The 14129-nt window shown below is 41.2% G+C and overlaps 2 protein-coding genes across 5 annotated transcripts in view; both read right to left on the bottom strand.

Moving 5' to 3' along the window:
* LOC142385348 (ELKS/Rab6-interacting/CAST family member 1-like) overlaps window positions 1-7019 on the bottom strand; it is a 134087-nt gene extending 127068 nt beyond the window's left edge. For all 4 annotated transcript variants that reach the window (XR_012770166.1, XR_012770167.1, XM_075471811.1 and 1 more), the window contains exon 1: window positions 6726-7019. The gene's annotated coding sequence lies outside the window, so the exon portion shown is untranslated. The remainder of the gene's footprint in view (window positions 1-6725) is intronic.
* A 3144-nt stretch (window positions 7020-10163) lies between these two features.
* On the bottom strand, window positions 10164-13827 carry LOC142385803 (E3 ubiquitin-protein ligase TRIM39-like). Its single transcript, XM_075472524.1, has 2 exons — window positions 13774-13827; window positions 10164-13041 (listed from the first exon to the last, which is right to left on the bottom strand). The coding sequence occupies exon 2, from the start codon at window positions 13037-13039 to the stop codon at window positions 11462-11464; it is 1578 nt and encodes a 525-aa protein (XP_075328639.1). The 5' UTR covers window positions 13040-13041; window positions 13774-13827; the 3' UTR covers window positions 10164-11461.
* Between the last annotated feature and the right edge of the window lie 302 nt (window positions 13828-14129).

The raw sequence follows: 14129 nt of genomic DNA, 5'->3' as shown, positions 1-14129 counted from the left end.
GGTTTTAGATGCTGACGGAGCTGGGGGTTATCTGCACTTTTAGTCCAAAAATACAAGATTAAAAAAAAAAAAAAAAAACTATGACGCAGCAGCAGTCGTGTGGTCCAACGAGCACGAGCAAAAGACTGTCAAAGTCAAATGCCATCCGTCAGCAGCTCGCCGTCACAAAAATGCATAAAACCAACGTGCTGTCACCTTCAGCAACATCTGTCACGCTGAAAGTTCACAAAAGTTTTACTGTCGACCGTGGAGACTGTAAATCTTCACCCGAGTTTTTGACCCCGACCGTCAGTCTTAAACTACAGATGGCTTTTAAGCTCTTAAAAGCGCCGACAAAAATAAGTGAGCCTGAGTGAATATATGCTGCGTTATTTCCGGGTGAAGTTAACTGTCCGTGTTTTAAGACGGTTCCGATCAGACGTAAGGCTAAAAGCGATGATTATTACACAGTCCATTAGTAGACAATCTGCTTTATCCTTTAATCAGCAATTGATCTCATTTTCAATATTTGCAGCCTCGCTTTAACATTGTTGTATCCATGGAAACAACAATGAACACAGCAACAAATTCTTGCGATTCCTTATTCAGAAAATAGAGCGCCTAATTTTCTGCTCCACCAATACAAATGTCATAAACGTAAAGACATTCTTGATATTTGGTTATTCATCATGCTATTTTTATTCAAATCAAAGGAGCTGCCTCATCATCTTCAGACCTGATTTTTTTTTTATCCGTCAATTCAATTGTTCTCCGTGTGGACATGTACTCAAATCAAAGGCCATATCAGATAGGAACCCTGAAATTAGACATTTCAAATAACATTAAATATTTAATCATTCTGTGCTCGATGAAAATCACTCTGGATCAAACTATGAAACAGGCCCACCAATCAACCTGAGAACCAAAAAAACCCTCATCCTCTTTAAGTCCACAAACCACTCAGCAGGATACACCCTGCCCTGCATTTCAGCCTCTGCTACACTCTTCCCTCACACACACACAATGCTGTTTGAGGCCTCACGAAGTCCTCGAGCATCACACCGAGCTCCAAGCTTTTCAGCAGATGTATGACAGGCACTTGTGTCGACCTCCGGCGTGTTCTGGCAAAGCAAAGCAAAAAAGTCGAAACCTAAACCCGAAACAACTTATTTTTGGTCACTTTTAGTACAAGGGAGCTGTAAAAAGCTAAACAATTGCCTGCAGCAGCAGCGCTGCTGACTTCTGTTGACTGCATTCAACAATAAGCCCTTAGAGTAACCAACTAATGGCTGATGCTGGAGACTGCTCTGCAGTTGTGCTGCTTGACCTCAGCTCTGCATTTGGGACTGTAAATCCTAATATTTAGATTGACAGGCTCAGGCAGTGAGTGGTTCTTATCACATCTTTCTCAGTAAATATTTGTAATTTTCTATCATCATATGAAAAACATATCGTTAGCCTAATAGCATAATTGTCCAAGTCATATTGGAATGTTTTGGGGTTACTTACCAAAAAATGCGTCAAAAATGCCTAAGTCAAAGAGACGACTAAGGCAGATAGTGATTCTCTAAAATGTGTTCTGATAGGCTGAGGACATAGGCAATAAGGTGGGGTGATGCAGCAGTGGTAGGAGAGTAAAGTTAGGCAGATATCACAATTTGGCCAAAAAATGATTTAGGCAATTATGCAATGAGGCTAACGATATGAGGAGTGGTCTGAAAAATACATCCAGAAGGTCTCACATAACAGTGGTCTTTATTTCTTTGCACCCAATTAGGTTCAGAATCCAGTTTCTATACATCTTGTTCCGTTCTGTTCTCTTGTGTATGCAGATCTGTTCGTGATCAAGCCTGACATTTCTGAGAGACCTTCTGAAGACTTCTGAGGTCCTTTGTTCAGGGTGTGGTTCCTGTACTTTTGAGACTTTTCTGAAGACACTCTTGACACATTTACAAACAGTTCTAAACTTTTGTTTAACTGTGTGTCATTCGTCCCCTTATGACATGTTTGTATTTGGTTGAGTTCTGTGGTGTTTTCTTATTCTTTTTTTGTGAGGCCCTTTTCCATGTCTGTTCCTAAAACGTGTCATTTAAACTGAATCTACTTCCGTACCAAGAGTTTGTTAGTGCAAGTAGTCATGGTCATAAAACCAGGCAGACACAATTGATGGTCAAATGATGGTTTACAATGAGAGATGGATGGTGTTGTGTTAAAATACCTACACGTGTATGATGTATTTTTTCTGCACATCTCAACTTATAATTCCTCGTTTCCCATTTCCGACCCTCACTTGTCTCCTTGATGCTTTCCCTTCCTCTTACCGCCTCTCCCTCTCACCATCAGCATTCCTGAAGGTGTTCAGCGTGTTCTATTTATGTGACAACCACACATCCGTCTGTCCTGCCGCACAATGTGATGCAAACACACGCACACACCACCCCGCCTATACTTAGCTGGCTGGTATTCCAGCAAATCTGACAAAGTTTGTGTCTCGCCTGAGGATTGAAGCTCAGCTCATAAAAACACATTAAGTTCACGTTGACTATTTCGGTTCTCCACTACTCTCTGTTCCTGTCAGGCTCCTGTGATGTGATGTGGCGGGAAAGGACTCACCGGTGCTCTCTGCAGTTTAACATCTCACTGAAAGTCATCCCGACAGCCTTGCTGGCGGGGAGGGCCATGCTCATTTGGGGCATAATATGTCTGATGATTTGAGGGGATTATCCGCTGCTCACCAGATCTGGCTTTTTTAACTTTCACTGTTTCTTCATATACCACAACAACAGTGGTTTTTCTCAGAGAATCTTTTGTGTCTGAAGAGTCAAACTGGGGAGCAATTTATCTCGAGTATTACCAGACCGTTAGACGCAAGGCTGTGTAGAAGTATGCAACACTGAAAACAAATCAAATGGTGAAAGTGAGATATTTCAAAGTTTCCTAAAAAATACTGACAGCAGCAACATTTAAAAAAAAAAGTCTGGGACGGTTGCAAGAAAAGGCTGGAAAAATAAATACAAAAAAAAGAAAAAGCTGGAGGAACAAGTTGCAGCTAATTGGGTGAACTGACAACAGGTCATTAACATGACTGGGCACAAACGAAACAGCTTACAGCTTACAGAGGCAGTCTGTTAGAAGTAAAGATGAGCGGAGGCTCAGCAGCCTGCAAACAACTGCATCGACAAATTGTGGAGCAATTTCAGAATAATGTAACCCGTATATGATATCCTAGAGTTCTAGAGATTGTAAATATTCCATCATCTACGGTACATAATCTCATCAAAACATTCAGATAATCTAGAGACGTGTGACCTTCGGACCCTCGGGCAGCACTGCATTAAAAATAGACACGATTCTGTCATGAAAGTCACTGCACGGGCTCAGGAACACTTCCAGAAATCCCTGTCTGTGAACACAGTTCACTGTGACATCCACAGATGCAGGTTAAAGCTCTATGATGCGAAGTCTTATGTGAACACGATTCAGAAACACTGCCGCGGCCTCTGGGTCAAAGCTTATTAAAAATGGACTGAGGCAAAGTGAAAACTGCGATCAAATCAATCAAAACTTTGACTTCTTTTTCTGGGGGGGTGGGAATCACTGACACCATGTCCTCTGGACTAAAAAGGAGAGGAAGGAACCATCGGGCCTGTTCTCAGAAGCTGCATCTCTGATGGTATGGGGGCATATTAATGCCTAAGGAGCTGGCAACTTGCACATCAATAGTTAATGGTATATACTGGGTTTAGGGCATAATGTTTCCATCCAGATGACGTCTTTTTTATTATATGTTTACTATGTTTCACTGCATATGAATTATGCATACCGCTTCAGCTTTTTAATCATGTTTCTCTTTACAATCAGTCCAGAAAATGTTTCACATGCTCCCTTTTTATCAACTGCATCTTGAAATGCTTCCTTTAAGGATTCTTAGGACACTGGCGTTATTCATTTAGTATCCCATGCTGTGGTTTATACTATGGCTTACTGTTGCAATGTATGGGGTACATAGGGCTGCACATCTGGAAATGAACCTGGTGTGTGAAACAAATCGTGTGATTGTTGGAGTTCTACTAAATCTGCAGGGAAAATTGGGATTCAGGTTGATTTTCTAGATCACCCACCCTTAATGATGAGCTTGTCGTCACTCAAGGGCAACTTCTTGGGTTCCTCGCTTCTTTTATTTCGTTTTGTTCTCCAAGTTGTTCTGAAATGGATGCACAAGCCAGATGGGGGTGGAGGAAAGAGGCTACTAGACATTCTCATAAAGGAAGAAAGCAACACCTGGGACCCAAGGCATAAAACTGTGTGTAATTTCAAGACTAAAAGTGTGTGTATGCAAAGAGGCAGAAATATGCTTATGCATACTTTCCACAAGATTTATAAAGCAGTGTATAAGTATGGTTCTCTCTTATAAATCTCAATTTATGCGAAACTTTGCAAAAAACCTGATTTCTACTCCCTTTTTTGTTGAAATCCATTTTTTTCACAGTAAAGGTCCAGCTACACAAATGGTGACATTACAGCACAATATGATGCATTTAGTGTCATTAAAACATAATTAGGATTCACTGTTATATGCTTATTTCAAGGTTGTCTATTCATTTATGCCTACTCACTGCCAGAGTACTTGTGGACTGGTAACAAATGCTTCACTGTCCACAAGTAGTCTGGCGATGAATAATGAATAATGAATTTTGTTGTTACAAAATTCAAAGCCCTCAAAGCGCAGCTCTGGAATGCATCGCTTGTTGTCCTGCCTTTACTTCCTTGGCTTAATTATGTCATTGAATGTCACGTTTGCATAGTTGCAGCCTAGTGGCTACACCTCCAAATAGATAGTTTAGATAGTTTTTCTAGATGATTTGATAGTCAGTCTGATTGTACAGTCTATCATAACTGCAAACATCTGGGATATTCATTTCACTATCTGGGCCTCAGTGCAGTTTCTTACCAAGTCACAATGTATTCCTTCAACACAGCTGGGACTACTGACTCTAGACCTGTCTCCATAACAGGGAACCATACTGAAGACGAATTGTAATGACGGTTTGGTGCCGACTTGTACACTTTTAATAGAATTTTAACAAATATATGTAAAATCTTCAAGTTGTATGTCATAACCTTCCAAAAACGGTTATTGGTTAATGTTTTAATTGAGCCAAAATTCCAATTGATGAGCATTTTAGGGATATATGAAAAGTCCGTAGTAGCGAATGATGGGATAGAGAGACGATACCTGAGTCAGATACAGGTTAAAGCTCTGCAGTGCAGCCTGTGCCACTGGTCTTATCTGCGATAACGCACATAAACACTCAAAGGCGCAGCGCTGATATGAAACAGATAACATCGGCTCTGGTCCGTTGTGTGCCACAGGAAATGAATCCAAGATTCAGGCCGGGCAGACAAAAATGCACTTTCAATCAAGAAATCACACACACATGCAGATAAACACACCGGTGCACAAGAGGTACACCTCTGTGGTGTCCGTGCACAAACACACATTACACATCCGATTTGGCTGATCCCTTTATAACAGAAACAGCAAGAGTACCGCTGAGATTTGGCATTTAACACAAAGGCAGCGAGACACTAAACTCATTCAGGAGAAAAAGCGAGAGTAAAACTCCCCCAGGCTCATCCCGTGAAAAGGAATATGCCCCTACAGCCAGCCTGCCCACTAATAGATAGTCATAAAGGAAGGAGGTGACATCCCTGTCTTTTTAGGAGCAGCTACCAACACGGTAGGGTGATATACACATAGGCTAAGTAACTTCTGTCTTTGTCAGGGCCCTCAACTTGGTGCAAAGCTTTGGGCTCTTAAAAATCTTCTTTTCTTTTGTTTGTTTGTACCTTTCATGCGGAAAGAGAGAAGGGGGCCAAGGCAAACTGAGCTGTTCGCCCTGTGCATAGCTCGGACATTTAAAAATGCACTGTGTTTACAATAATTTCGGTGGAAGGAAACACCTCAGTTCCCCTGACTGAATGTTCCAGGAGGATGGGGCGGTGCCACGAACTGTGACTGTGGGCGGAACAAGTAGGAAATGCCCTGCTCCCATCAACACATTCTTCAAATCTACTTTACTCAAAAGTAATTTCATTTATCAGGCTCATAAACTGCTTAATCCGAGGAGTTTTCCGTGAAGTCTGTCAGCTGACAAACTTGAGGGATCCTGTTGGAAACAGCAGAAGCAAAGACCCCATACTCTTATTATATGAGACTAAAGTCAACATTGGGAGATACTGTTCATGCCACAGGAGACAACCTTACCCTAAAGTGCAAAACCTGCTGCTGTTAAATTAATTTTACAGGAATGTAATAGCAAATGTGGCTTTGAGAGTGTGTCAGCAGCTTCATCTGCCGCCCGCTGTTAATCGCATTTAGCGGTACAGACGCGGTGTTATTAGCCTGTTATTCCGGGGAAATTGTACGGTTACAACTGCATTTCTGAACAAAATAAGGAGGAAAACGTCGCGGAATGAGCTCACAGTCCACCGTACGTCTCCTCACGGCTGACCCGAAACTGCTGCGCCTCAAAATCGGCCATCAAATTTTAATTATGTTTATGCCCTTCCTCATATTCCTGCAAGGCGCCAGCAAAGACTCACGCGAGCGCAGGTATGTGAGGCTGCCCGGGGAAGTTGACAGCATGATACACACAAACAAACACGCATGTCGGCTTGTGTAATGAAACATGCATGTGTACACGCGCACACCCTCAGGCTGCCAGCTAAGTTCCAGTACTCACTGCGGCTGTGTTGACGCTCGGTGGTGAAAGAAGCTCTGTGTGGCAAAAAAGAAAGGCCAGTCCACATATCCTCTTCAGTTATTCTGCAGCTGTCAGAGCTCAAAGTGACGCCTCGTAACGTTGCAGCCTGTCAAGCCGAGGGAAAGTGCAGCGTTTCGCGCAGTCTCCGCGTGTTTCGTGCCTCTCTCTCCGTCTCCTGCTCTATTTCCTGTCTATCTTTCCCTCTTTTCCGTCTTTGCCAGCTCTTCCACTGGTGGCTTCCCCGGTGCTCTGCTGCTCGGGCGCTCCCGTGACGTCACTACGGAGAAGCGCGCGCCTCCGAGACGTAACCCCCTCCCACCCCCCTGTCTCCCAACAGTGTCGCACGAACGCTGCCTCATTATCATTAAAGATAACAATGAAATGACAAATTCTTCATGTATTGACATCTAAACAGCTGTCTTAGCACCTTTTTTGAAATTTTAAAACAAGATTATTTATCAGCCACCAGCAGAAGTGGACTAACCTTCAAAATCCTTTGATTATGTTGAAGTTACAGCACTATGAAATGAGATGAAAATAAAAAATAAAATACTCAATTTTAAGGAATAGCAGGCCTGCTGCATTCAAAATTCTACGTTGAGGTTTGTGTTGGAGACATAAAGGCCTGGATGACCTTTACTTTTCTACTTTTAAATTCAGGCAAACCAAGGTTGTTGTGCATGGCCCTAAAAGCCTCAGAGATTCACTATCCAGTCTTATGTAGTTGCTCTGGATATCATTACCTTGGCTTCTAGTGCTACTTTGAGGAGCGTTTGAGTCATTTTTGATCAGGATTTGTCCTTAATTTACATATTAAAAACGGTGTCTATGGTGGCTTTTCTTCATGAGCTGAATAAAAACCAGGGGCATCCGAGGCAACGCTGAAAAACTGGTCTATGCTTTCATCCTATGTGGGCTTGGAATACTGCAATGTTATTTTCACTGGGTGTCCAAACATTTCCCTGAAAATCTTTCACTTGATCCAAAACACTGCGGCCAGAGAAATGAGTGGTATCGCCAAAAAAGATCACATTTATCCTTTGTTAGCTTTTCCCCATTGGCTCCCTTGGAGGACATTTTAAAATACCTCTTACAAAAACCCTCAGTGGCCAGGCTCTGCCCTCTCAGCAGGATATTATAGATGTCCATCATTCCGCAAGAACTCTTTGCTTTCAGATTGGAGGTTCCATTTGTGGTTCCAAGAATTGCTAGGACTAGAATGAAAGGCAGCGTTTGTAGTAATCCAGGCATGTCTCCACTGGAACCAGCTGCCAGTTTATGGGACACTGACACCTTCTCTGCTCTTGAGACTAAGCTTAAAACTAGCTTCTTCAAAAGGGCTTATACCAGATTCATTTAGACTGTTTGTGCTGTACTTGTTTCAATATGCTCCTATTTACTTTTTGATTTTATATATCTTCAATTTTTTTAAGAGTTGTTCGTGTTGTTCATGTTTCATTCTTTCACATTTTGTTTTATTTAGCTTTTTTCTTCAAAGTGCATAATGACCCATCAGTATCAATCATTAGACCACTTTAAAATGCCACATGGTTACTTTTAATCACCTTTGTGTACTACTGGGTGACTTTATTTATAATCATTGTAGCTGGTAGCCAAGGAAATATATCCTTATCTAGTCCACACTCAACAAGGTTTTATTCCCTTGGCTAACACGTTCTTTAAAACTGCATCATGATTTTTGGTGCATTTATGAATTTGCTTATACATTAGGCTTGTTGTATGAATTTGTTTCCTCTGTACTACACCTCTGTACTGAAACTCAGGTTCTTCAAATAACTGAATTATATGTACATACAATACAAAGAGACCCATGTGCCAAATACGCTGCAGTGGCATAATAAGTCAGATTTGAAATACAGAACTGTGTTCTTATGGTCAGAGGGTGAGAATTAATAGAACTCTGTGAAACACTACATAACATGTTCAAATCTGCAGAAACAAAGCATAATCAGGAAAATGTGCTTAAGTAGTATCAAAAGCAGTCTTGCTTTCAATGTAAATATATCTAATCTACAGTTACATTTAGTGGTTGAACAACTAGAAATGACATTTTGCCTATTTAAGTCAAAGAGCATGCCCAGGGTGGTGCGTTCAGACTTCAAGCATTTGGTGGCTTCATTTTACATTCCCAAGTAGTTAGTAAAAAAAATAACGACAAATAAAGAGCTCAGTCAGAGAAACCATACCTCACACACACCAGACTGACTTTCCAAACTCTCAATGCAACACTGCATTGTAATAATCGCTGGAACAAAGTCATCATCGACTTTATGAGTAACACCTGTGATTTTACTGCAGCAGGTTCAAATCTCAGCTGTGAAGAAGCCTTCTAATACAGAATCAACTGCATCTGGTCCTCCTCACCAGAGCCAGACTGTAAAAAGAAGACATTTCAGCTCATCTATGACAGTTATTATTTGTGACATTATGCCCAAAAGCAATGCAAGCGGCATTAAAGTTAACCTTCAGCATCTGCTGAATTCTCTCTGTCACATAGTTAGAAATGCATAGATTTCCGCAGAAAAACCTCGCAAGTGCAAAAGCATTAACTAACGTTTGTCATCTAATTCTCCTCATTCAGAAAAATAGATTCTTTATTGATTTTATTGTATGATGTATTGAAATTGCTTCTTGTTTTTCTTAAACTGCAGGATTGCCTGTAGGAGGAGATGACGAGTGGGGTTACATTCAAACCAAAGCCAAGCTCATTTCCTCACTTTTGCTGAATAGCTTTGGTAGTATGATGCTCCGAAGATATATATCAGACATCAAATCAATTCAACATTCACATCCTAGGGTCAGTCTGTTTGTTGACTGAATGTCTGGCATGCAATATCAAACTACAGTATATGGCATGTTTAATCTCATGTAATTCTAATCTCTGGGGGTCTGTCTATCTCTCACACAATTTCCCATCATCCGAAAGAAATCTTTTCAACTAGACACTTACAAACACAGGCACACGCACAGACATACACATTTACAGTGTCCCAGTTCCCTGGGCGCCAGTCAGTCAGACAGCTGAGGTATAAATAGTCTGCTGGCTTAAGTTCCCCTTGAGAGAAACACATCAGTCGAGGTGGACAAACCAAAAACCATCTCCTGAACTGTGTCCACTAAGTCAACCTCCAGTAAGAATCTGTGCTGGTTATTTCAATATGTGTGTGTGTGTGTGTGTGTTTTCTCATTGTATTGATATTACCGTCGTTTTCTAATGCACAAATACAAAATTCTTATTATAGCTCCATGAAACGGAATCACAGGCCTATGTCATTCATAATAGAATACACTTCAAGCTATAAGACCATTAACTGTAACAAGCGTCAAACTCTGTCACATAAGAAAACAAACAAACAAACAAAAAAAACACAGAAATATAAGAGAAATGCACTTTAATTAAGCAGTATAAAACACACTATATGCATAACCCATAAATCTGTTTTTTCTGAGGCTCTCTTATCTGATACTATGTGGTTAAACACACAGATGACTTATATTCAAGAGCTACAAGTTAAATTAAATGTGAATAATGGACCCTGAAGCTCTCCCTCTGAAGTAATCAAAGCATTTCTATGTATGAAGCATGTCTTGGTTACCTTTTTCAGGACGTACAGTTTTGTTATGTGTTCATGCATAGATTAGAAGACATAAAAAGTATACTTTTATCTATGTAAAAAAAAAAACAACTATACAATTTGTCAATGACAAATTTGGAAATGTAATGCCAATCCATGTATCGAAATCATTTTTGAAAGTGGCTAATGCATAAAGTTGGTTTCCCCCGTTCTCCTAAACAGCCCAGAGCACTGGTTTGAACAACAGTGTCATCTTCTGGTCATTGTAAAGTATTCCAGCACAAATATACAAAAACATATGGATATGGTTGACCCACCGCGTAGGGCTGCTTAATGCGCTAGTCAACATGACTTTTCAGGCTTTTGGGGGGGAAAAAAGAACTGATATTTTAGAAATAATAACATGTTATATAATACATTATCATATGTCATTAATACTTTCTGTGTAGCAGCTGTAGCTCACGAGAAAAGAGCAGTCGCCTTTCAAACAGGTCGGTGGTTTGATTCCCAGCTTCCCTGTTCCACATGTCGAAGTGTCCTTGGTTAAGACATTGGGCTCCATGTTGTCCGCTGATGTGTCAATCAGTGTTTGAATATGTGTGATAGAGAAAAAGCAACGCATGGCCTGAAAAATTGGATTGACCAAGAATTGCTGTATATATATATGTGTGTGTATAAGTAAATGTGACTTGTCGTGTAAAAGCGCTTTGAGTGGTCAACTAGTCTACAAAAGCACTATGTATGTACAGTCCATTTACCATAGTTCTTTTTTACCATGTGATATTCCCCTTTAATTTGTTAAATAGGACAGGCTTTAATATAAGCATTATGCTTCAGCCTGTGCCTTTTCAGTCACTTTATGATGTTTGAGGTTATTATGATTGTATTGTTATTATTGTGTGACTGAATAAAAAATATATCTATCTAAAAATATATCTATCTATCTATATAACTTTTCTACTGTTTCTGAATTGTCTCCGTTGCAGAGTATATATGGTAAGATCTATTCAATGAAATAAATGACTGAGCATTAACCAACAAAACTCTAATAGTGTCATTTCAAATAAGGAAACCTTTGAGTATAAATTCCACATCGATTTCCCTGATATTTGTGGCATCTTAAGTTGTGCCACCTACTGGAGTGATTAGGAGTGTGTTGTCAGAATCCTCTCCGAACATTCCAAAGATAGGGTAGAGCTTGGGTCTGCCGCTACATGAGGTGCCTGCCATAGTATAAAGAAAAGCTTTCAGTGCCGCTACACTCTCAGTGAAGGAGCATTCTGTGAAGGAGTAGATCAGAGTTCTGGCATCCACGTCATAGAAGGAGATCTCTCCCTTCTCGTAATCAACAGACACACCAACTGTCTGCGGTCTCTGTTTTATGTTTGGGAGGGGACCGTCGACAGTGTTAGCACAGTATCTGTCCTGATATTGTGTTTTAATTCCATGAAATACCCAAGCTCCATCATCAGTTGTGGGAAAGAAAAATGTTGCCCTATCAATCGACTCTTTGACCACTCCCAAGATCCAGCCGTTGCTCCCGCTGACCTGAACCTCGTAGTAGAATCTACCTGATGAATAACCGTCTGTGGCCAGTACGAAGGGACCACATTCAAATTTTCTGCCAAATAAAGTGGGAAAAAACTGTAGACCTTTACGTAGGGTCACTTGCTTGCCATCCTCAGACACTGTGAACTTGGAGTGGGCTGTATTGGGGTCCAGAGTCACGTTCACTGCATCACACTGCTGGATCATCATCAGCTTGTCCTGAGGCGGACTCCACACTTCTTTAACAACATCATCCATCATCGGTTTGTCATCGTCAGACAACCTGACGCCTTGAATAAGCGCCTCCATCTCCATACTCAGGGTCCTCTCAATCTGAGCAACAGATTTTTTTACTTTCCCTGCATAGACCTGATGACTAACACCAGAAAGGTCTTGTGTAAGTAGAGAGGCGGAGTCTGGCTGAGGCTTGGGTCGGTCATTGTACAGGTATAGAGGAAGGTGAAAGGGTGGGCAGTTCTCCAGAAGATGGAGTCGATCTTCACTTTGTAGAATCTGTTCCATTTCAGATCTTCTCCTCCGCAGCTCAGCAGCTTCTCTTTCCAGCCGTGCAACACGGCCTTCAGCTTGCTTTTCTGCTGCTTTCTGCTTCTGCAGAATCAACTCAATCAGCTCAGCCCGGCGTCTCTGCAAGGAGGCCGCCAGAGCTGCAAAAACTTCATCAATCTCTGCTATGTCTTTCTCTGATGTTTCCTTGCTCTGTTTTTTTGAGCACTTGGTGTCATAAACACTCTTGGCTTTACCGATCTCCAACATTTCTATGCGTGATGTCATAAGCTCAACCTTGGCTTTCGTCTTTTGAAAAGCCTGCTCCAGTGGAACAGCGACATGCGCCACGTGTTCGTCTTTCAGGCACGTGGAGCAAACACCCTTCTCGTCCGTGTGACAGAAGAAGTTTAATAACTGGCCGTGCTTTTTGCAGACCCTGTCTTCTGGGTTTGACAAAGGGCCGACATTTTTTTGACTCTCAATACTCCGACATTGTAATGAGCCAGTTGTGTCCCAGTGAGCTGTGACACAAGTCTTGCAGTAGTTGTGTCCACCTGGAGTAGAGATGACCTTAGTAAAGGTACCGGAACAGATTGAACAATGAAACTGTTCCTCGCACGGGAGGTTGCTTGCTGAGGCCATGTCTAGAAGAAAGTAAAGGATAGGATGACAATGTTTTTTTAATAATTAAACCAAGCTGGTTCTATTCTATTCACAAAACGACGGCTTAGGCTTCTGAGAAGACTGGAACCAATTTCAGTGGGATGCCTCCTGTCCCTTTCAGACACTGTACTTGAGATGTTTTCTGTTCCTTCTAAAAGAAAGTACACATTTTGATGTGGATGGTTGAATTTTATAGGGCATTCTTGGTGTGAAAGCAAAGTATACCCACAAACTCCACAAGAGTTTCTCCTTAGATAAATACTCCTTGTGGAACAGAAAACTTAGTCAGATGTCGTTCTTTCTAGATCGACATTTGTATAGATGAAAACCAAAAAAACAGTGGGGAAATTGTCAGCTGAAGAAGATTGCACATAATACTTCTGGCAGGCTGTCGTGGTTGACCTACTTTAACACTGATAGAGGCATTGGTAACACATTCCGCTATCTCCAACGAAGCTTGAAGAACACCATCAAAGTTCAGAAAGAAAACAAGTCAGCGAAGTAAATACCAGAGGCAGCAGGCACAACATAAAGCAGAGGCTAAAAATAGTTTATCTGGCACTGGGACCTGCAGTTATTGCAAGTTTAATATCTTTCATGACCATAGACAGCAAAATTAATAGTTAAGCCCAAAGTATTTACCTCGATAAAAACATACAAAACAGGAAAATTTGTCAAATTTGAGACAAAAAAGAGACGAGGAATGAACCTACCGAGATGTTTGTGCTCAGAAATCAGTAACGTTTTGTCTTCAGGCTTGTAGTTTCCTTTCTGTGGAATGATTACACAACCCATCAACTTCCCCGCCTCTTCCCGGAAAAATCCAATCTGATTTCTTCATCATGTTGAGCAGCAGTGCCTGAGTTCCAGTGTCTTTGTCAGCACAAAAACCATGAGGCTGGATTCTAGGAAGCGTGTTGGAGAGGTGGAGCATCGCTAACAGGCAAAATTATGTTTGAGGATGCACTTACAGTGTTAAAAAGTCCAGCAGTAAAATATTTATTTAGATAGGTTAAACCGCGAGCAAGCTGAACAATTACCCGCATGCCCACAAAGCAGCGATTTGAAG

Source organism: Odontesthes bonariensis, chromosome 8, assembly GCF_027942865.1.
Source record: "Odontesthes bonariensis isolate fOdoBon6 chromosome 8, fOdoBon6.hap1, whole genome shotgun sequence".
Lineage (NCBI taxonomy): Eukaryota > Metazoa > Chordata > Actinopteri > Atheriniformes > Atherinopsidae > Odontesthes > Odontesthes bonariensis.
The sequence above is the reverse complement of the archived record's forward strand: the minus strand, read 5'-3'. Positions and strand labels throughout refer to the sequence as shown.